Source organism: Melospiza melodia, chromosome 4 (assembly GCF_035770615.1).
Source record: "Melospiza melodia melodia isolate bMelMel2 chromosome 4, bMelMel2.pri, whole genome shotgun sequence".
Lineage (NCBI taxonomy): Eukaryota > Metazoa > Chordata > Aves > Passeriformes > Passerellidae > Melospiza > Melospiza melodia.
This window is the reverse complement of record NC_086197.1, coordinates 21,569,766-21,590,454: the sequence shown is the minus strand read 5'-3', so window position 1 is coordinate 21,590,454 and position 20,689 is coordinate 21,569,766. Positions and strand designations below refer to the sequence as shown.

General features: G+C 47.8%; 1 protein-coding gene across 5 annotated transcripts; it reads left to right on the top strand.

Moving 5' to 3' along the window:
* The first annotated feature begins 649 nt into the window (after positions 1-649).
* On the top strand, positions 650-19,674 carry LOC134417229 (lactosylceramide 4-alpha-galactosyltransferase-like). 5 transcript variants are annotated; one of them, XM_063154217.1, is made up of 3 exons: positions 650-731; positions 10,773-10,889; positions 16,601-19,674. In XM_063154217.1, exon 3 carries the CDS (start codon positions 16,637-16,639, stop codon positions 17,726-17,728), a length of 1,092 nt encoding a protein of 363 aa, XP_063010287.1. In that variant the 5' UTR covers positions 650-731; positions 10,773-10,889; positions 16,601-16,636; the 3' UTR covers positions 17,729-19,674. The 5 variants fall into 5 exon arrangements, with proteins under 5 accessions (XP_063010287.1, XP_063010286.1, XP_063010285.1 ...); XM_063154216.1 differs by lacking the exon at positions 650-731 and adding an exon at positions 735-812; XM_063154215.1 differs by lacking the exon at positions 650-731 and adding an exon at positions 935-1,060.
* The last annotated feature ends 1,015 nt before the right edge of the window (positions 19,675-20,689 follow it).

Genomic DNA, 20,689 nt, shown 5'->3' with positions numbered 1-20,689 from the left:
AAGTAATAACGCATTATTGGTGGGGATATGCAATTTCAGATTACTTGTTTGCGGCGAAAGCGTTTCTGTTTGCAGCAATGTGATTATTTATGTGGTGGAAAGGTTTGTCACAGGTACAACATTTGTAACACCTTAGTAACACATAAATATCGTGGAAATTAGAACACGGGGCTGGAAAGCATCTCTAAAGAGCTCGTGTTCAACTCTTGCTACAGGTAGAATATCTGTCTAAACCATTCTCGATTTTATCACCTAACCTGCTTCGCAAAATCTCTGGTGACCGTCCAATGCAATTTACTCCACCCTACAGCAGCCTAGCACTCAACAGCACTCTTCTAAATGAAAGCCCAAATTTCCCTTCTTTGTTCATGCTCATTAAGAACTTGTTAAGCAATCATTGCCAGGAATTTAATAGAAAAGTTCCTCCTGCTTGAGGGCATGTTTGAAACTTGCTTAGCAACAGGTCAGTAGCTCAGGTACGGGCTGCTTGCTTTTTTTTTTTTTTTTTTTTTTTTTTTTTTTTTTTTTTTTTTTTTTTTTTTTTAACTACAATTTTCAGTTTCCCATTTTTAGTGACTGTATAAGATCTCTTTCGGCGCCCACAGGTGTGAGAAGTTTCCGCCTTCCCCTGCTCCTCCTCCAGTCCGTAATTAGCGGCTCCCGATGGCGGAATGTCTCTGGCCAGGGTGGGTCACCCTGTCACGCACCGCCACTCGAGCGAGACAGCGCAGGTACAACTGCGCTGGGACGGCTCGGGTTCCGTGCCTGCGGGGTACAGCGCAAACTCCTGCAAGTGAGAAAGAGAGAGCGAGGTGGGGGAAAAAGTCCTTAGGACAATTTTAAGTGGTACAGTGGGAATTAAAAGTCCCAGAGCGCCCGGCCGAAAGCGGCAGCGCCGGGGGTGGAGCCCTTCCGCGGGGCGCTGCCGCCGCTCCGGGGCTCGGGTCCATGCCGAGGGGTCTCCCTGACCCGAGCTGAGCCGAGCTGAGCTGAGGGGCGGCCCCGGAGGGACATCTCGGTCCCGTCCGGCGCTGCGGGACGGAGCCGCGCTCTCGGCGAGGTGAGCCCGGGGCTGCGGGGCTGGGCTGGACCGGGCCGGGCGGCTCGGCCCTCGGGGAAAGGGGAGGTTTTGCTCGGGGGCGGCGCGGGTCGGAGCGGCAGCGGGACCCCGCAGCGCCGGGCCGGCTCCGTGCGGGGCTCTGGGGCAGCCCCCAGCGCTCCCTGCGGGGCCGGGCGGTGCGGGCAGCGCCTCTCGGGCTCCCCGCGCCGCTGTGAGGGGCGTGTGGCCAAGGGGAGGGCGAGGGCGGCAGCTCGCCCGCCGTGCCCGCCCGCGCCGCAGGCTGCGAGGGCTCCATCCCGCCCCAGCCCCGCTGGTGGGACGCTGGAAAGTCTGGGAGGATGAAGAGGAGGGGGTCAGCTGGGAGGAAGAAAAGCGGAGTTCCGCTCTGCCAGCGGTGACTAAGAGGTCGGGCTTGGCTGAGAGGGTGGAAAGACATCAGAACTGGTGAGCGGGGAGGGTGCAGCTGGCTGCCGTGCTCCCGGGCAGACGTGCTCTGGAAAACGTCGGAGTCTGGACAGGGGTAAGGTCTGAGGAAGAAAGATGGAGATTCTCAATAGTACTGTAGGAGGGGGAGAAGAGAGCACCTCCACCTTTTTGTGCACTAAAGAGCCATTAAAAAAAATAGAGAACTTTTGTAACTGTAGTAACCTAAAACTATTAATGCTGCTGAAAGAAGACGAGTTTAGAAGCTTTGGCTAAAAATGAACCATCCTGGTAAAGTGAACATGTTGCCTTCTAATGCATGAGAGGTTTCTCAGAATAGACTGGATGTTTCTTAACTCTGAAGAAACTGGTGGTTTTGCACTGTTATCCACGGGGTTTGTTGCAATGGAAACCAGAGAAGGAACTCTCAAGAAACTCAAATACCCCTGTGTCTGGGTTTTGTAGCAATCCCAGCAGCATCTCGAGACAGTGGCTCTGTAGGAAGAAACACTGGCTGGTGAGGCACATGTGAATGCCCTTCTCTTGTTCGTGTGCCCTGTTTGGCAACACACAAACGGTCATTACCGTTGAGGGCAGGAGTGTGTGGAGTTGAGTGAGAAGCTGTCTGCCTCCAGGTTTAGCTTTGGGTTTGGGTGTGCAGTTCAGGGAGCAGCTCTCCCTGTGCCTCAAGGTTTCCTTCCTATGGGATTTCTACTGACCCTCGAGGCATTTGCTCTCTCCATCCAAGCTCTATGGCTCTAATGAAGTTTTTTTTTTTAATGTGGGTCTAATGAAGTTTTTCCTGTTTAGAGGCATCATTGTGCCAAGTTACCATGCGCTGAAGTTCAGTGACACCAGAGGGATGCAGCCTCCTGGATGCCTGCCATAGAATCTTTTTGTACCAATATTTGTCTGTGCCACAAGAAAGAACATTCAAACCTGCAGCAGAAGCAACCTTTTGCTGATTTAGCTTTAGCAAGGCTGGTCACAGCAGATTCAGAGGAGCACCGAGGGAGGGAGTGGGGCCACTTCCTTTAGCAGCAATCAGCCCTCACCTTGGCTTTGTCATCAGCAGATATTTTGGCACAAGGTGCTTATGAGTAATTCTTCAATCTTGCTTTCATTTCATTTGGTCTCTAGTATGGAGAGAAGCCTTTGTGCCAGTCACAGTCCCCACAAGCAGCCACGCAGGCGTGCCTGTTCCCTGTGTAGAGGGGAGACCAGAGGAGCAGGGCACCCATGTGCTGGATGTGCCTTGCTGTCAGTGCCCTGGGGGTTTGGCCCAAGCTACAGTATGTGATGGCAGGAGAGACTGGCTCACCCCTCTTGTCTCCACTGGCAGCCTCCCAGTCAATCACTGTGGCAGTGCTATTATTCAGCTCCCTAAGTGTTGTGCTTCCCAGGTTTGTTAAAAATTTGGACCATGTCTTCTGGATTGCTGGTTCCTTTCTCTGCTCTTATCAGGAGGGTGTGTTTTACTCCTGATCAAATTAACACTAAAACACCTAAAGTTGCTGAGTTGTTCAGGTTCCAGAACAGATTCACAGATCTTCTTTTGGGTGGTGTTTTCACTGGGAAACAGGTGATACGCTACCAACTCACTTCTTGTAACTCACTTTTTCCTGTCTTCACTGACTTTAATTATTAATCTTAAATTGGGGCTGAGAACTCCACCCAACAGTTTAAATGAGGTCTAGTGGAATTGAGATTATGGCATTGTGAACCAACCACTCCCCTGTCAGCGAATGATTAAGTCATATTTATTTAGATTTTTCTTATAGAAACATTTACTCTTTTTTGTACAATTGCATAACACCTCTTGTCTATGCAAGGTTAATTGTCTCCCAATATTAAATAAGTTCAGCCTTGCAGTTGTGGTGTCACATAAGAAAGTACTTCCTCAATACTCATAGGAGGGAAGTTGTGAGACAAAAAACAACCCCTGAGATCCTTGAAGAAATGTAGACATTTACTTCTGTATAATTTCAAATCAGAGGTGATACTTCCTGCTTCGGTTCTAAGTGATCTGCTCCTTGATCTGTAAGAAACCTGTTCCAGAGCACCAAAATAAACAGAGGTACCCTAAATCCATGTGTAGTCTGCTGTTAGACCATCTTTCCTTGTAGTTAACAGTGATTCTGTGAATTAACAGAGTTTTCTCACTTCCTGATCAGGTGGAGTTCTGGCTTCTGTGCTCTTATGGTCTCCTCAGATGTGCCACCAAAGGGCAGCTCCTTTTCCAGCCATGTGCCAGTATTCTCTTGAGCTGTGAGGGTTAAGACAGTGTTTAGTCTTAAATTTTATGCCCCAGCACACAAGAGCCTGCATGACTTCCTACAGAAGCACAGTAACAGGAAACTACTGTTTGGAAGCCGTTGGTGGCATGGAGCTGTATCAGTTTCCCAGCTCGCCCACTGCTCGCATCTGTCCTTTTGTCTCTTTGCCCTTTCCAGCAGCTTTACACAGCCAAATTCTGCCATCCCTTTCATTTTAAGTATTGATGAGGGGCTTATGTAGCTGCTTTCTGAAAACTAAAAGCTGTGAGGTACAAAGCTGCTCCTTTCAGTTAAAGAAGACCCAAAAAATGGTCTACAAAAAAAGGTGTTGGGAAACTTTTCTTGACAGGGTGCTGAGAATTATTGTCCTGTGTTCTTTGGGTGGAAAGTGAAATACCAGAGCTTTCTCTCCTGTTGTGCAATTCCATATTTCCAGCCTCCCAGCTCAGGGTCTGTGGGTTGGTGGCCACCTCTGATTCCTGAAGCCATCCCACGACAGCTGCTGTTCCCCATTGTCCTGTGCTGGGCTCAAGGGCTCTGGCAGCGTGGGGAGGAAGGTGTTGAGCAGAACAGCGTTGGGGAACTGTGCAACTGCCATGAGGAAGTGAGGAGGCCGCAGCCCATCCTGAAGGGGGTGGATGAAGGTTCAGAAAAAAGAAAATGGGGGGTGGGCTCCAGGTTGCTGCAGGCCTTTTTGGGCTGGGAGGCAGGTTACATCTCCCACATCACTGGCATGCTGTGTTCTGCAGCAGGGAGGCCTGGCTGGCTGGGCAGCACCTGCTGCTGGGGCTTTGCTGCTCTGCTCTTGTGTCTGTCTGGTACAAGTAAATCTTACCTCTCCACTTATGAAATAGGCACACAAGTCTGAGGAAGACATCAAGCCATGGTGTTTTGATTGTGTTTATGAACCTTCACTTAAGAAACAATCAAGATTATATAAAATCCTTGCAAGGACATGCAGAATCTTGTATTTCAATAAGTGGTCTTAAGACTAGCAACAGCATTTTGTAAAGTTAAGAAAATTAATCTTCCTGGGGCTTTTTGGGTAATCCCAAGTATCCCTCAATAGTGAGAAGCAGATGTCACCAGAGGGTCCTACTGCCCCACACCTTGGTGGTCTGGCCCCAGAGGGGGCAGCTCATACCTGCACAGCTCTCTGGAGAGATTTGGGAAAGCTGCAGGGCAGAAATGACATTTTCCTGCCAGCCCTCTGTTTGAGTAGAATCACAGAATAAGCTGAGTTGGAAGGAGCACAAAAGGATCACTGAGTCCAACCCCTGGGCCTGGACAAGACACCCCAACAATCCTGCCCTGGGCTGAGAGCGTTGTCCAAATGCTCCTTGAACTCTCTCAGGCTTGTGCTGTGACCAGATTCCTGGGCAGACTGTTCAGTGCCCCAGCACTCTCTGGGTGAAAAACCTTTTCCCAAAATCCACCCTAACCCTGCCGTGGTATGTGGGATCTCAGCACCTCAGGACTGTGGTGCAGAGAGACCGAGACCACCCTTGGGGGGCTCGGGAGTCCTGGAATGTTGCCAGAAGTGTCTGGTGGCAGGACTTTGATCCTACACAGGAGATGACACCTGTATGAGGACTGGGAGGATTTTACTGGGGTGAATGGTGAAGGGATAAGTTAATTAAGGTGTAGAACACAGGGTTTAGGATTTCTGTACAGGGGGGTCTAGAGAAGTAAGATGGAGGAATTGGGGCGTGTCCTGTCCTTCTTCTTCTTCTTCTTGGCCTCCATCTTCTGTGGTGATGGTGGCACTTTGGGATTGGTCTTTACTAGAAGTGCACCGGTTAATAAGAGTAGAAGGTATTGGAGAAAAATCATAAATATTGTACACGTAACTTTGGGTATAAAGATAAGTGACCGCCCCAGGGGTTGCGGAGTGTGCCCATGGCTGACTTGCTGTGCAGACCTCTGTCGGGCTGAAAGAAAATCTTTTAGATAAACAATTAATAAACACTGAGACCGAAACAAGATCAGAAGTTTCTCCTCGTCCTTTGAAGCGTGGGCTGTCCAAGGCCACTCTGGGCCTTTCCAGGTCTTTGAAACAGCCGAGAAACTGAGCAAGTGGCATCCCTGAGCTATCTCCGAACATAAAACAGCCGGGAGAAACAGAAAACCGACAAACATAAATCAGCCTAAATCAGCAAAAAGCAACAAAGAAATCTACAGTGGTACAGCTCCAGCTGTTCCCTCCAATAGTTTAGCCCTGTGTTCATTTGAGCAGGCAGTCACAATTTCAGTGTTAGAAATCTCTGCTCTTGATCAGCAGGTGAATTCTCTGTGTAAGTGCCACATGGAGCACAAACAGTATGGAATTTTCAAAGGATGCATTCAGGGACGTCACCAGTGATCCTGATATGCCCTGTTTGAGCTAAGTGCAAATGGGATATTCTTCTGGAGTGTGCAGAAGTGAACAGAACCAATTGCATTAGCTCTTGATCTTCCTTATGTATTGGCATCAGGCTATCAGTATCGGTATTCCATGTTCCACAGGTTTGGGTATTCCTCAATGAGCAGGAGACTATAACTTAGGTGCAGGCTGTGTAAAAATCAAGGCATTTGAAATGTGGCAAGGACAGTGTGTGGTGCAGCCTTGGGAAAGGCCCGGTGATTCCCCCTTAGGCTGTGATTGTGGCAATGGTTTCACACAGCCTGACGTGCAGCCTCTCCCAGGCAGTCTGCAACACTGGGACAGGAGCAGAGGAGCACAGATCCAAACGTGGGTCCTGAGCCATCTCTCTGCTGCACACTGCCTCATTCCAAGTATTCCTAGAGAACAGCCTGGGCCACAGCTCTCCACAGCCTGAGGTAGCAATTCAGAGTTTCTGCTTGTGGCAAACATGCTGTACTGGAAAGAGCAAAGGGGTAGAAGCAGAAGGCGCAGCGCAGGGCACTTTTGTCTGTGTCCTTTGGAAGGAAAGAACCCAGAAGTTTGCTTTGATAATCTGTGCAGTCTGCAGTTCTAGGAGGGTTTTTTTCTAATTTGTTTTTGATGAAAACTTTGCAGTCTTGAATTTTCCATTGTGCTCAAAAGGAAGAAACTGCCGGTCTCTAGCTACTCTGAAACACAGTAACTGGGAGCTGATTTATGTAAACTTTTAGCAGCCTTTTTATTTTTTTTTTAAATTTCACTTAAGGGTGCCTTAACACCAAATGTATTTGTTAGGGATTACACCCACTGGTTATTTCTAAATTGCCTTAGCTCTAGATCCAAGATTAGTATGTTTAATTTTGGTGTACCAAATGTTATTTAAAAGTCTGCCTTGACAATTATGCTTTGAATCTAGTTTGAGCTTTTAAGATTTTGTTTGTTTTCTTGTGATTTAATGTTTCCATTGGCCTTTAAAGGAAAAGCTTAAAAAAGAAAAAATCTTGGCCTTCTGGGAAAAACAAAAGCAAGGGCGAAACCTGTTGGCAGGTAGGAATGGAATCATGGATTTGACCTTCTCCATGAAGCAGCAGCAAAAATACTCTGGATCTTTTCTAATGGTCATCTGAGAAAATATCCTGGACTCAATATCATGGACCGTATTTAACAAAGCATTTAAACCCAGTGTTCCTCCTGACCTGTGTGGAAATGCTCTAAACTTGTCTTATATCACCTGGGGTGGGTTGCAGCCCTGTCTGCCCCTGGAAACTCTGGGATGGGTGTTCTGTGCCTTGCTCAGCCAACCGCACATTGCTGCAGCCGTGGGTGACCAGCCACTGGGGCTGGAGCGGGATGGGGCTCTGGCAGTGCGGGAGCTGCGTTGTGCCTGTTGGGATTGCTGCTGCCATGTGGCACACGGTCCTGCACAGCAACTGCCACACGAAAGGGACTGCGAAAAACCAAACAGGTTTATTCCTTGCTCTGGGTGCCACAGGAAAAGCACTCAACAGGTCAGTCCCTGGCCCTGTGGGAAGCGCAGCCTGGTTTCAGTGAGGGAGGACCTGGCTCTTGTCTTCGGCTGCTGTGATACCTCTTTGTTCCCAAGTCCTCTCTGTGTTGTCCCAGCTAAGTCCTAAAGTGCCTCTTTCTGACAGGACCGGGAGATTTATTAATGTTTGCTTTGCTTTTTAGGCAGTCACAAAGCACCGCTAAGGTAAAAACAGGAGTGAATTTCAGGCAAACACAGCTGCGTGTTTGCATTGGTGTGGCAGTCATTCCTGGGGTTGTGGTCTTTCCTCTTGCTTTATTTTCTCCACTGAAACTGCTAGGTGGTACCTCAGGGGTGCATCACCATCAGCTGTTGTGTAGCTTCTGATGAGACTTCATCAGATGTGATGGGAAGAAATGGAGCTTTTCCTCTGGCTTCAGGGGTGTTTGCAGTGCCACCGAGGACTCTGTGGTTTCTCTGCTGCTTTCACAGCTGTTGCTGAAACAGCTGTTGGAATCTGCTGCACCTCTTTACTGCCTGACGTATTTTTGTCTTTCTCTTCTGTTAAGCTGTAGAGAGTCTTTTATAAAAACCAAACCAGATCATCGCTATTTCCTTGCTGTTTATGAGGGAGAAGTGCTGAAGGAAAGCTAGTGCTCTTAACTTCTCCCTCTCACAGCTGTGCTTCACTCAAGCTGTTCTGTGGAAAGAAATGCTCAGGAAAGCTTCGTATTTATTCTGTAGGCAAAGTTTTCTGCCTCAGATTACTGAGGTGATCTCCCCTTTGTTGGCAACTTCTCCTTAAGCTGGTTCAGTTGTGACACAAAGCTTTGCTTTCTGGGAAGTCTTCACAGGTGTGTGGCAGTGCTGGGATGTCTCTATCTTCCTGTTTAACTGGTAGAGAACCCTTTGGTACATGCTTAAGAGCTGCTTGGGATAAGCTCTTGATGGGTTTAAGCAAATAATAAAATAGGGAATGGGAAGCTATCAATAAATAAATTGTTGGCAAGTCCTTTGCATTCAAGTTGGTAAATGATGACATGGCACTTGGGATCATTCATCTTCCTTCTTTAAAGAATTTCTAAAGAACTGGACAGGTAATTTTTGGAAATCGATGTTACCACAAAGGGAAGGGAAATAAATATATGAGTAGCTCAGGAAGTCAGTAACCCTCACCATCTAATTTCTTTTTTAAGCAGTTTTGTTTGCACTAGGTAATGAAGAGCAGCTCACCAGCTGGTAATCCAACATTGAAATCCAAGTTTCATCCTTACAGGAAATAAAAAAAACCCTAGGGACTTCTCTGTATTTGAACACTGCAAAGTACTCTGTATGAGGCAGAACTGGCAGGGGTTGGGGAGCCAGGGCTGCAGGGCTCACCTGTGTGGAACGGGGCTGTGATTCCAGCTGGTTCCAACAAGCTCCAAACTAGACAAACCCAGCCCATTGCACACCAAAACCACAGCTGGTCAGAGCAGCACACTGCCTCTGCTTGAACGTTTCTAAGAAAGGCTGGAAGCTGATTAGGGACAGGATGGTGGGGTCTTGCTGTTTCCTGCAGCTGTATGACAGAAAATGTGTGTTACCCTTTCAGGGTCCCAAGGAAAGCAGAGGGTCTGGAGGGAAGGGCAGCTGACTGGGAGGTGGCTGCTCCCTGGGCTGCTGGCCAGGTGATGTGTCAGGTAGTGTAGAAACATTCCAAAGTGGCCAGTCTGAGAAGCTGAAGGTGTCTTGGGAAATTCATAGAACAATAAGGCTTTTGTTCAATAGAGGAGGAAAGAAAATGAGAGAGAAAAAAATTTAATCAGGGAGTTTTTGTCTTGTTTTCAACTGAAGAGCGATTAATCTGAAATGGAAAATTCTGTTATCAAGCTGACCAATAGCTTTCTTTAGGAGGCATTATATAGTTCTCCATTACATTATGCACATTTCTGGTTTGTCTGAGAACATCTGTTTTTACTGTTGAATTGTATTGATTTTATTTCTTTTAAATTATGGAAGCCTTTACCAAAAGACAAACAGGGATTAAAGCAGAGGAGACACTGAAATGTTCTGCATCTTTCAGACAACTTTTTTATCTCTTTCTTCAAAGAGTATATTCCTTGTGAAATTTTTCTCGGTTTTTAACTTTATTAAGAGCCAGGCACTTCTGAGAAAAGCATTGCCACACTGATGATGGTGCCCTTCAAGAAACTGTGTGTTTATACAGCTTAATTAATGCCATGACTGCTGTCCTTGGGCTCATGGAGGTTAGCTGGGACATGGGTGCTGTACCTCAAGGGGGAAACTAAGGGTGGGGCTGGAGATGCAGAACTGGCCAGTACAGCAGAAGAGGAGCATGGAAGGATCAGGAAGGTAATTCTGGACCCAGTTTCCTGGGCAGTGACTGAAGGATGACTATTTTCTCTGCTGCCTGAGAGCTCTCCTGTGCCAGGAGCTCTTGTGTTGGGGGCATCCAGGACACACAGTAAGGAGTAATGCTCTGTAGGGCTCTTTCCCCCCTTTTTATTCTCCTCTTTGTTTTATCTCCTTCCTCCCAAAATGTGCAGTCTTGGAAGGCCATAGTGCAAAGTAGATTCTTGTGAGAAAGTGCCGTTACCTGTCTTAATGTGATACATGCTGGGGACTGAGCTCTGCCTAGGGCTGGTGTGTCCTCAGCAGGAGAGAAGAGGGGAATCAAAGCTCTCCCCATGCTCTCTTTGGATATGCCATTTATGAACATCACCCCTTTATTCTTTCATAGATACTGCAGGATTATCTCTCTCAAGTGATTGTAACCATTCCCTTGTTCACTTGGCTCTTGGTCTCTGTTTTTGCTTTATAACCATTCCTGGAAATCAGATGAACAGGCAGAAGAAGAGAGAACTGCAGAAGGAAGTCACTCAGCTGCACCCTGCCATTACAGCCCAAGCTGAGGTCTTGACATTTAAATTTGTGTATAATGATGAAACCAAACAGCATCCTGTAATATGCTGGCAGAGGTACAAGAAGTATAAAGCACTCTTCAAAATGGCACCTATCACCAGAGGGAAAATTAAGTCTGGCAAGTTAAATATGGCAACACCATGAGACTATAGAAAACACTGCTTGAAAACAATTTCCAAAAGATAGTAAAGCTACCACTATTATTAATATTTTTTCCAGTTGCAGAAGGAATGTGAAGTCTGCTAGAGGGACAGAAGGTCGGTAGGGAAGGAGCTGGAAGGGAGTTCAGAGATCACTTTGAGACAACCCAGAATTAATTTCTGCATCTGGCTACAGGTAAGAGGAACCTTGGGGGTGCTGGGCCCTGCTATTTGTGAACAGAGAAAGGCTGGTGGGAGATGTGGTGGTTGGAGTCTGTCTTGGGCACAGTGGTCTTGAAATGAGTTTTCAATTCTTGAAGAAGTATGGAATGGAGTCACAAAACTTCTACCTTGGATTTCCAGACTTTGGCCTGCTCAGGGCTGAGGTAGTTCCTTGGGAGGCAGTCCCAAGGGACACTGGACATTCTCCAAGAAGAACCTCTGAAAGGCACAGGAACAGACCAGCCCAATGTGCCATAAGACAAGCCAGCGGTGAAGAAAACTGGCCTGGATGAACAGGGAGCTTTTGATTGAACTCAAGGGGAAAAAATATATTTACAGCTTAGAAGAAGGAACAAGTGATTCAGGAAGATTACAAGGGTGTCATTAGGTTATGCAGGGAGAAAATCAGAAAGGCCAAAGGCCCAGCTAGAACTTAATTTGGCATATGCCACAAGAGATAGCACTTTTTTTTTCCAAATGCATTAATAACAGAGAGCCAAGGAGACTCTCCATCCTTTGTTACTTGTGAGGGCATTACATGTGACTCTCCAGCCTTTATTACATTGCCACCAAGGATGAGGAAAAGGCTGAGGTACTTGATGCTTTCTTTGCTTCCGTCTTTAACTGAAAGACCAGTTATTATCAAGGTGTCAAGCCCCCTGAGCTGGGAGATAGGGACAGGATAACACCTCTGTAATCCAGGAGGAAACAGTGACCTGCTCTTCCACTTAAAATTGCACAATCTGTGGGGCCAGGTGGGATCCACTCAAGGGAACTGAGGGAGCTGATGGACAAGCTCATGGAGCTGCTCTCCATCATTTACTGGCAGCCCAGGTCAACTGGGGAAGTCCCAGAAGACTGAGGGCTAGCCAGTGTGACACTCATCTACAAGAAGGCTGAAAGGAGGATCTTTAGAGCCACAAGCCCATGAGCCTGCCCTCGATGCCAAGGAAGGCTTTGGAACAGATCGTACTGAGCGTGACCAGCCAGGGGGCCAGGCCCAGCCAGCACACATCCATCAGAGGCAGGTCCTGCTTAACAAACCTGATCCTGCAAATTTCTGACTCTCTAAATGTACTGACCATTTCCCTTCATCTTGGGCTACTGCTTCTTGTATTCAGGGAGGCTGATTGAAATGTGATGATGTTGCCATGTCTGGCTATCTGATATTCTGTTTGTGGCCTTTGCCTATAAACAGCATCATTGATACTCTCTGTTGCAAATAACAGACTCTGTAGACACTTTTTCTGGACAGCTTCAGTGAGATACCATCATATCTGTGGCTGCTTTGTGTGCAGTGATCTGGGAACCAGCAGCTATCAAAACTGCCATATCATTTCTTCCCACAATCTGGTTGTTTGGGGTTTTTTTTGGTAGAAAGTTGCTAATCTCATCCTCTGACTCTTTGCTCTGACTTGCTTCTTAATGCATCTTATCCCACAGAGTGTCTATCCAGCATTTCATTACAGCTATACAAGAGGGTGTGTACACTTCTTTCTTTTATTTCAGGAGAAAACATAGTTGTAAACCCACTCTAAGAGAATTGGAGATTGCAGGATTCATTCTGGAAAGGTGAAGTCATGATAAATACAGAAGATGTAGTTAAGAGACAGGTGCCTTAAATATTCTCTGCCTTCAGCTATAGTATTTTATTGGTCTAATATACTACATTTACAAGAATTGCTCTGCTCTTACCTCAAACATTCACACGTGCTTAGTCTGCCATCCTCTCTGGGTTCAGGAGGAGGGACTCTAAAGCTGTTGGTAAAATGCTAAAAACTACTTCCCCTAAATACTAGGGGAATTTGCTGATGGATGCATCCCTGTTGGGCATCACTCTGTGTTTCCATGCCTAGCAGCCTGATTAGTTACCTACTGAATGCTGTTATTGTCCAATCTCACCTCTTCTACCCTCATTAGTAATGTAAATCTGGAGAAAATTGAGATCTTCAGCTGTTTTCTGGTGGGTCCCCAAAATACTTCTATCAGGCTCCTTGTGATGGCTGGTATTTATTGTTCCAGACTCTTAGCAGCTATCTAGGTATGCAAAGGTTTGCTGGACCTTTTTCCTCTCCTCTCAGTTTTTTCCAAGGCTAACGAAGCTGTGTTGCTCTGTTTGTGCTGGAGGTACATTTAAATATAGCTTTTATAGTTTAATCCCATAAAGTAGTTGACAAAAATACACAAGAACAAGCAGTAATAAAACAAAGAAAGAAGTGAAGCTATACCACAGTGTACTTTCATTTAGCCCATGAAGACTGGATGTTCATGACAAATTCTGGCTGATCTCTACCAGATCCTCCAGCCAGCCTCAGGCTAGACTCCTCCAGTGCTGGGTCCCTTGCTGCAAGAGCTGCCACTCTCTGCTTTGCTAACCCAGCAGTACTTTCCCAAAGTCCAGAAGATATTTTTAGTGCCCAGAACTGCAGGAATGACAGTTGACATGGCTACAAGAGGGCCCAGCTATTGCTTGAAATGTTGGGATCAACATAAGCATCTTGCCCAAGATGCAAAACCATCTCTAACCAGTTTCTCTGCATGTTCTGAGGTACAACAAAGAATTACACTGCAAATCCATTTTAGTTAATAGTATATTATGTAACTATAGATACACATATATTTGCTACTAGTTAAATCATCTCTTTACACCCTCTTTCCTGTAATTTTCTGTTAATTTGCAGGCCTATACAGCTTCATAGGCTAAATCTCCTAATTATCTAGGTATAAGCTGTATCAATTAAATCCTAGATGAGAAACAATAGCAAAGTCCTTATTAAAATCCTCCATTTATACTCTGTTCTTGAAACAACACTTGCACTTCTGCAATATGGACAACTCTAGTTTTCCTGTAATCAGCTGATCACCTCTGGCTAAAACACTTGGTTTTACTTGGTATAGTAAGATTGAGGCCTGGAGGTTTTGAGAACTTTTGCAGAACTCATACTCTGAGAATTACACAGTTCTAATGTAATCATATAAAAACAATCCTAATTGCTTTCAGTGCAAAGTGAGAATGTAACATTTTGTTCTCTGACATCACAAATGCATGCCCTTTAACCATTTTTACAGGTAATTTCTTTCATTTGTTATGGAAGAATTTGTCTACTTCAACTGTTATATGGATCATATGACTTTTTATAAGACTATCACTGAGTAATGAAGTTTTTTTCTTATTAGGATTTATTTGCCAGGTTTCAGGGACTTCTGAATATCTGCTGTTACAATTTTAAAAGTTAAGGATCACAGGAATGCAGGATGCTTTTTTGGCTTCATGTGAGTTGGCTTCATGCACCATGCATGTTGTACCATCAGTCAATCTTAAAATTATCATCTAAATTGGGTTGCTATCCTTTTTTGCTGTCTGTGATTTTGCTAACAAGGAAATATCAGTGAAGAACTGTTAGTCATATAGGGCAGGAAATCACTCTCCTCAGGGCAGGGTGGACTAAAAGTAGGCATGAGCATGTGCAAATCCATAACCAGCAGACTGGTGGCAGTCTTTGTATGGTGAAGTTACAAAATAATCTGAGGTGGCAGCCCTGTGTCTGTTTCCTTTGTTTTATCCATTTTGTGCTTGGAACAAGGGATCCTTGATGATTTTCTTATATCAGAGTTTACATTGTGCATTGAGATGTCTCTATGCATTTTGCAATTTTTATATGGACACATTTTTGTTTGCATATTTCAAAACCTGTATTGATTAACTTGGCTTTTAAATTTAATAAGCAAGGCCGTGAAAAATTATAGCAGCATTTGATGGAAAGCACCTGGGCAGAAAAGGGTCTGGTCGTCGTCTGGACCACCAAGCTAACCAAGAGAGAGGAGATGTCCTCACAGCCTGTGGAGCATGGCCTGCAAGGTCATGGGGAGTGATCCTTGCCCACCACTCAGCACTGGTGGGACACACCTGGAGGGCTGGTTCAGGAATCCCAGGATGAGGGAGGCCCGTCCGTACTGGAGCAAATCTGGCAAAGGGCCACCAAGGTGAGAAGGGGCCTGGAGCACACATTGCATGAGGAGAGGCTGGGAGAGCTCTGCTGACTTGTCTTGGACTAGAGCAGGCTGGGCTGAGTGTTCAGGGTGTGAAACACCTGGCTGAAGGTGGGCAGGTGGGTGGGTGAAGGACACAAGTGAGACTCTCCTCTGTTCAATGCAGAGATGGCAGGAGACACAATGGGCACACCTTGTGGTGTGGCACATTAGAATGAAAGGATGGCTGGTGAATCACTGGATCAGGTAGCTCAGAGTGGTTGTGGAGTCCCTGGGCTGGGACGAGAGTTGTTGTGAGTCCATCCATGGTGCTGCCGTGCATGGAAGGATTTGGGGAGAGGAGAGAGGTTTGGGACACTACCGAGCAATATTTGTTTCAGGCAGCTGAAGAGGAACTGCAGCAGACCCTGAATTTAGTGGCTGTATTGATAAAGGAGGGATTTTATTAATGTGCCAGCAAGTCTCATGCAAGGGAAGGTGAGCCTCCCTTGATCACAGGGTCAAGGGGGAGCTGTCACAGAATGAGGGACACCTGAATTTGGCCAAGTCCTTCCCTGACATCCCTGCCATATGAGGATGCACTCCCTAATGAACAAGTAAAGTATTTGGTGAAAAGAGTGTGTTTGCAAGGGGGCATCCTGTACTTGGGGCTTGGGGTGGGAGCAGGCAGCTCTGTGGAAGGCTCAGCTCAGTAATTGTGGCAGCCCCAGCAGCATCGTGAGCACTGGGAAATTTTAGCAAAAGAGGAGAAAACAAATGAAGCCATTTCCCAGCAGTCTAAAGCTCAAAGTGTAGCAACAGTGGGTTTTCAATTTCCTCCTTTTTCTTTAATTACTTTTTAACTAACTTGTTTGTTCCCGGTGCATTTTTGTGACCTTTGTATCAGCTACTCATTATGGATGAACGACGTCACATCCTACTCTTTTTTTCTACATGTATTCACCATTGATTTTCATAAAAAGCAAGTGACCATAGAGTAGTGGTCATCCTTACAGACTTTAATTTTTTAAACATCCTTTCAGCTGAGCAGGGAATTCTGTGGTATCCTGAAAGCAGGGACAGGTGAGTTTTGTGCCTTCTCTACAGCACCGGCTCTGTCCCACCAAGTCGGTGCGTTTTTGTCTTCAACTGTTCAAAAAAATTATTTACAGGATTAACCCAGCTGTGGTGTGGAGGGTGGAGAGTGTAAAGGGGTCTGTATAAGGCAGGGTGGGTGGGATTTTGCTGCCTGTAGCACTGGCAGGATATGGTGGCATTTCTGTGTGGGAGGAGAAAATTTTCTGGGGATCCAGAGCTGATCATTCGTGTATTGGCTGTGTCTCCTCTATCCCCCAAGTCCCAGTGCCTTACCTTAGGATACCACCCAGTGCATCTAAGAAGCCTTTTTCTGGGCACATGACAACTTCCATATGTGACCCAGTCCCAGTGATCAAGGGAGATATAACAAACGCAACTCTGCGACCTGAGTTCTCTGTCCTCTTCGCAGCTTGTTTGGTTTCCTCCTCCCAGAATTTTCTGCATATGTGTCTCATGTTCAGAATGACCTGAAGGCCTAAACCATGACAGATGAGTTCTCTAATGGTGTTCCCAGAGTTTGTTGTTGCACTGCTATGAAGGTGGAACACACACACTTGTGAAGGAAGGCTCATACTCTGCTGCCTTGTCTGTCAGGTTGTTTTCTTTCTTTCCCTTCAGGCTGTCTCGGGAGAGCAGGCTCTGGCTGGAGAGAGAATGCTCAGGACGTCCAGCTGCATCCTAAAGCTGACCAGGGTGGTGCTGAGCCACAAGCCCTGTGCCCTTTTTACCCTCATCTTTGTGTTTGTAGCCCTTGCCTACCACAAGCTGTACTGGGGCATTGGGGAGGACCCAAAGAGCAGCGTCCCCACCTCTGGCTTGTCTGCTGAGATGAGCTGTGCTCACTATGTGCCTTCTGCCCTCAACATGGCTGGTGGGCCCTCTCCTTCCACAGGAAATGTGTTTTTTGTGGAGACCTCGGAGCAAACTGCCCCAAGTTACCTGTTCTCGTGCTCTGTGGAGTCAGCAGCCAGGACACACCCTGCATCAAGAGTCGTGGTGCTCATGAAAGGCTTGGCCAAAGAGAATGTCCGCTTGCCCAAGCACTGGGCTTTCTCCTTGCTCAGCTGCTTCCCCAACGTGGAAATCCTGCCTCTGGACCTCAAAGAACTCTTTTCTGGAACACCTCTGAAAAGATGGTACTTATGGCCTCTACGGCAGTGGGAGCCTCATTTTCTACCCAACCTCTCTGACGCCTGCAGAATTGTCCTCATGTGGAAATTTGGTGGCATCTACCTGGATACAGACTTCATTGTGCTTAAGAACTTACAGAACCTCACCAATGCCCTTGGCATTCAGGATGACCATGAACTGAATGGAGCCTTTCTGTCCTTTGAGGCCAAGCACAAATTCATGGAGCTTTGCATGCAGGACTTTGTGCAGAATTACAATGGCTGGGTCTGGGGGCACCAAGGCCCAGAGCTCCTAACTCGTGTCTTCAAGAAGTGGTGCTCCCTCGGGACTATCAAGAGCATGAGCTGCAAAGGTGTGAGTGCTCTTGCCCAAGAAGTTGTTTATCCTATTCCCTGGCAGGACTGGGAGCAGTTGTTTGAGGCAGTCAGTGCCTTGGAGCTTCAGAAACTCCTTAAGAACACCTATGCAGTGCACATATGGAACAAACTGAGCCACGGGACCAAGTTAGAGATCCCCTCCCAGGCTCTGCTGGCTCAGCTCTATTCCCAGTTCTGCCCTGCCACCTACGCAAAGATGAAGCAGGACTCTGAAGAGTTGTCAAGGCGTGCAGTGTGACCTGGGGGCCCTTGGCTGCAGGGACATTTCCCCAGTCCTGTGGGAAACCGAGTGCCTTTGACCTTCCCCAGAGTGGCTTTCTACGCCCCAGAGCAGCTGTGTGACTGCTCTGTGGTTCTGTACCTGACATTGCTGATATCTGCCTCTGATCCCCTGTGTTTCAAATTTACAGCAGAACCTGACTGCAGCCTCTCTTGCTGTCCTATACAAGACCTGTTGCTGCAGGGAAGGTTGTACTCCCTCAGCAGCATCTCTTAGCTGGTCCATTCTTGGTGTTCCCCAGTGGCTCCTCCTGTGAATCCCAGCCTGAGCAGCCCCTGGTGATGTTTCCACAGCTGTCGGGATCATTGGCTTGCTCTCTGTAGCATTTCTGACTTTGTGAATCACTGCCAGTCAGTGACAGAGGTCACAGACTGCTGGGGCTCAGATCAGAATTCCCTGGTTGGCAAAGATCCTTAACATGTGGGAAAATAGATGAAGTGCCTATGAAATTTGCTTTAAGAAGCAGATAACTGTTTCGATCCGTGTGTGGCTCACTGTGAAGTTGTTCTAAACTTCTGTAGTGAGAGAAGTTCAAATTATGCTTCCTACAGTTTCTAAATCCACAGCAGTGGCATGACTTGTCTGGGACTCCTCAGGAAACAAAAGAGACAAAAGCTGTTCTTCAAGGAGCAGAAATTATGAACGTCCTTACTCTGCTGAAGTAGCTCTTGTGGATACCAACATCTAAGCAGCCATTGTCACACTCTGAAGGGGCTCAGCACTTCTTGTTTCTGCAGTGCTGTGAGGAGGATTACATCCCTTTCATTGGAATACTGAGCCCCATGTGGAAGTCTAGAGGATGACATTTCTCCATCAACAGAGGGACCAAGTGCTGACCTTCGAGCATCGCCTCCAGGGACAAAAACAAAAACTGTGAAGCACATGACGGTTGGATAAACCTCCAAGATCAGGGAGTGCAACCTTCAATTCACTATCACCATACCCACAAACCTGTACCCCAAAGTGCCATGTGTTCTCATTTTTTGGAGCACTTCCAGGGATGCTAACTCCTCCACTTCCCTGGGGAGCCTGTGGCACCCGGTGCTTAAGCTTTCTGGATTTTTTCCTCATGGCCAAGCTGAACCTACTGTGGTGCACAGAGTGCTGCAGCCAGCTCTGGGATCCCAGCACAGGAAGGACAGGGTGCTGTTGGAGCCAGTGCACAGCAGAGACACCGAGGAGATCAGAGGGATGGAGCAGCTCTGCTGGGAGGAAAGGCTGAGGGAAGAGGGAATGTTCTGCCTGGAGCAGAGAAGGCTTTGGGGTGACCTAATCATGGCCCTCCACTGCCTGAAGGGAGCTTAAAGGAAAGATGCAGACTGACTCCTTGCAAAGGCCTGCAGTGACAGGACAAGGGAGAATGGCTTCACAGTGACAGAGAGCAGGTTTAGGTTGGATATAAGGGAGACATTCTTCCCTCTGAGGGTGCTGAGGCTGTGGCACAGGGTGGCCACAGCAACTGTGGCTGCCCCTGCATCCCTGGAAGTGTCCAAGACCAGATTGAATGGGGCTCCTAGCAACCTGGGATAGTGGGAACTGTCCCTCTCCTTGGCAGAAGGAGTAAAACAAGATGATCTTTAGTGTCCCTTCCATTCCAGACCATTCTATTCATTTCCCCTCATCCTGTCCCTTGTTCCCTGGGAGCAGAGCCTGGCCCCCAGCTGGCTGCACCCTCCTGTCAGGGAGGTGTGAAGAGCAATACAGCTCCCCTGAGCCTCCTCTTCCTCCAGGTTAAACACCCCCAGCTCCCTCAGCCGCTCCTCATCAGACTTGTGCTCCAGCCCCTTGCCCAGCTCCGTTCCCCCCTCTGGACACGCTCCGGCCCCTCAGTGTCCATCCTGCAGTGCCAGGCCCAGCACTGGACACAGCCCTTGGGGTGAGGCCTCCCCAGTGCCCACATGTGGCAGGGACACAGTCACTGCCCTGCTCCTGCTGGCCACACCATTGCTGGCCCGGCCCAGCAGCCATTGGCCTTCTCGCACACCCGGGCATGCACTGTGGGCCGGCAGGCCCAGGCCCTTTCCTGCTGGGCTCTTCCGCAGCCTGGAGCTGCTGGGGCTTGTGACCCAGGGGCAGGACCTGGCACTTCAGATCTTGTTCAGCCTCAAGGACATGAAAGGGGACTGGCTCTGTCAGTGGGCCCTGGGGCACAGCACCAGTGACCCACGGCCAGCTGCATTAATTCCACTGCCACCCTCTGGTCCCAGCCATCCAAGCACTTCATTCCCAGCCAACAGGGAACCTGTTAAATCCATGGGCTGAGAGGACAATGCTCTCCAGGAGAGCGCTGTGGGAGCAGTGGTCAAAGGCTTTAGAAGGCCCCGGTACACAACATCCACAGCCTTTCCCCATCCATTGGCTGCTCATAGAAGGAGGTTGGGTCAGTCAAGCAGGACCTGCCTGAACTTGTGCTGGCTGGGCCTGACGCCCCAGTGGTGCAGCACACAGGGTGCCATTGCACTCCAGGTAATCTGGTCCATACCCTTCCCAGGCAACGAGGTCAGGCTGACAGGCCTCTGGTTCCCCCAGGCGTCCTTCCAAGCCTTCTCCAAGAGGGATGTCACATTGGACAACCTCCAGTCACCCAGGAGCTCTCCAGTTCACCGGGACTGCTGATAAATGATGGAGACTGGAGCTTTGTGGGCTGCTTCACCAGCTCCAAGCAGAAGGATGGCATCTGCCTAGACTTGTGCATGTCTGGGCAGCACAGCAGCTCACTGACAACTTCCTCCTGCAGAGTGGGGACATTGTTCTGCTCCATGTTTCTGTCTTCTCCCTCATGGGGATTTGATATGCGGAGGCTAACTGGGCTTTTGGTTAAAGGCTGACGTCAAGAATGCATTGAGTGCCTCAGCCTTTCCCTCAACCCTGGAAGTTATGTTATGTTCCCACCCCAGTGTGCAATAAAGGATGGAGAAT

Excerpts from the sequence above, each read along its gene's own strand:
- LOC134417229 (XM_063154217.1), top strand. The coding sequence starts at position 16,637 with ATGCTCAGGACGTCCAGCTGCATCCTAAAGCTGACCAGGGTGGTGCTG.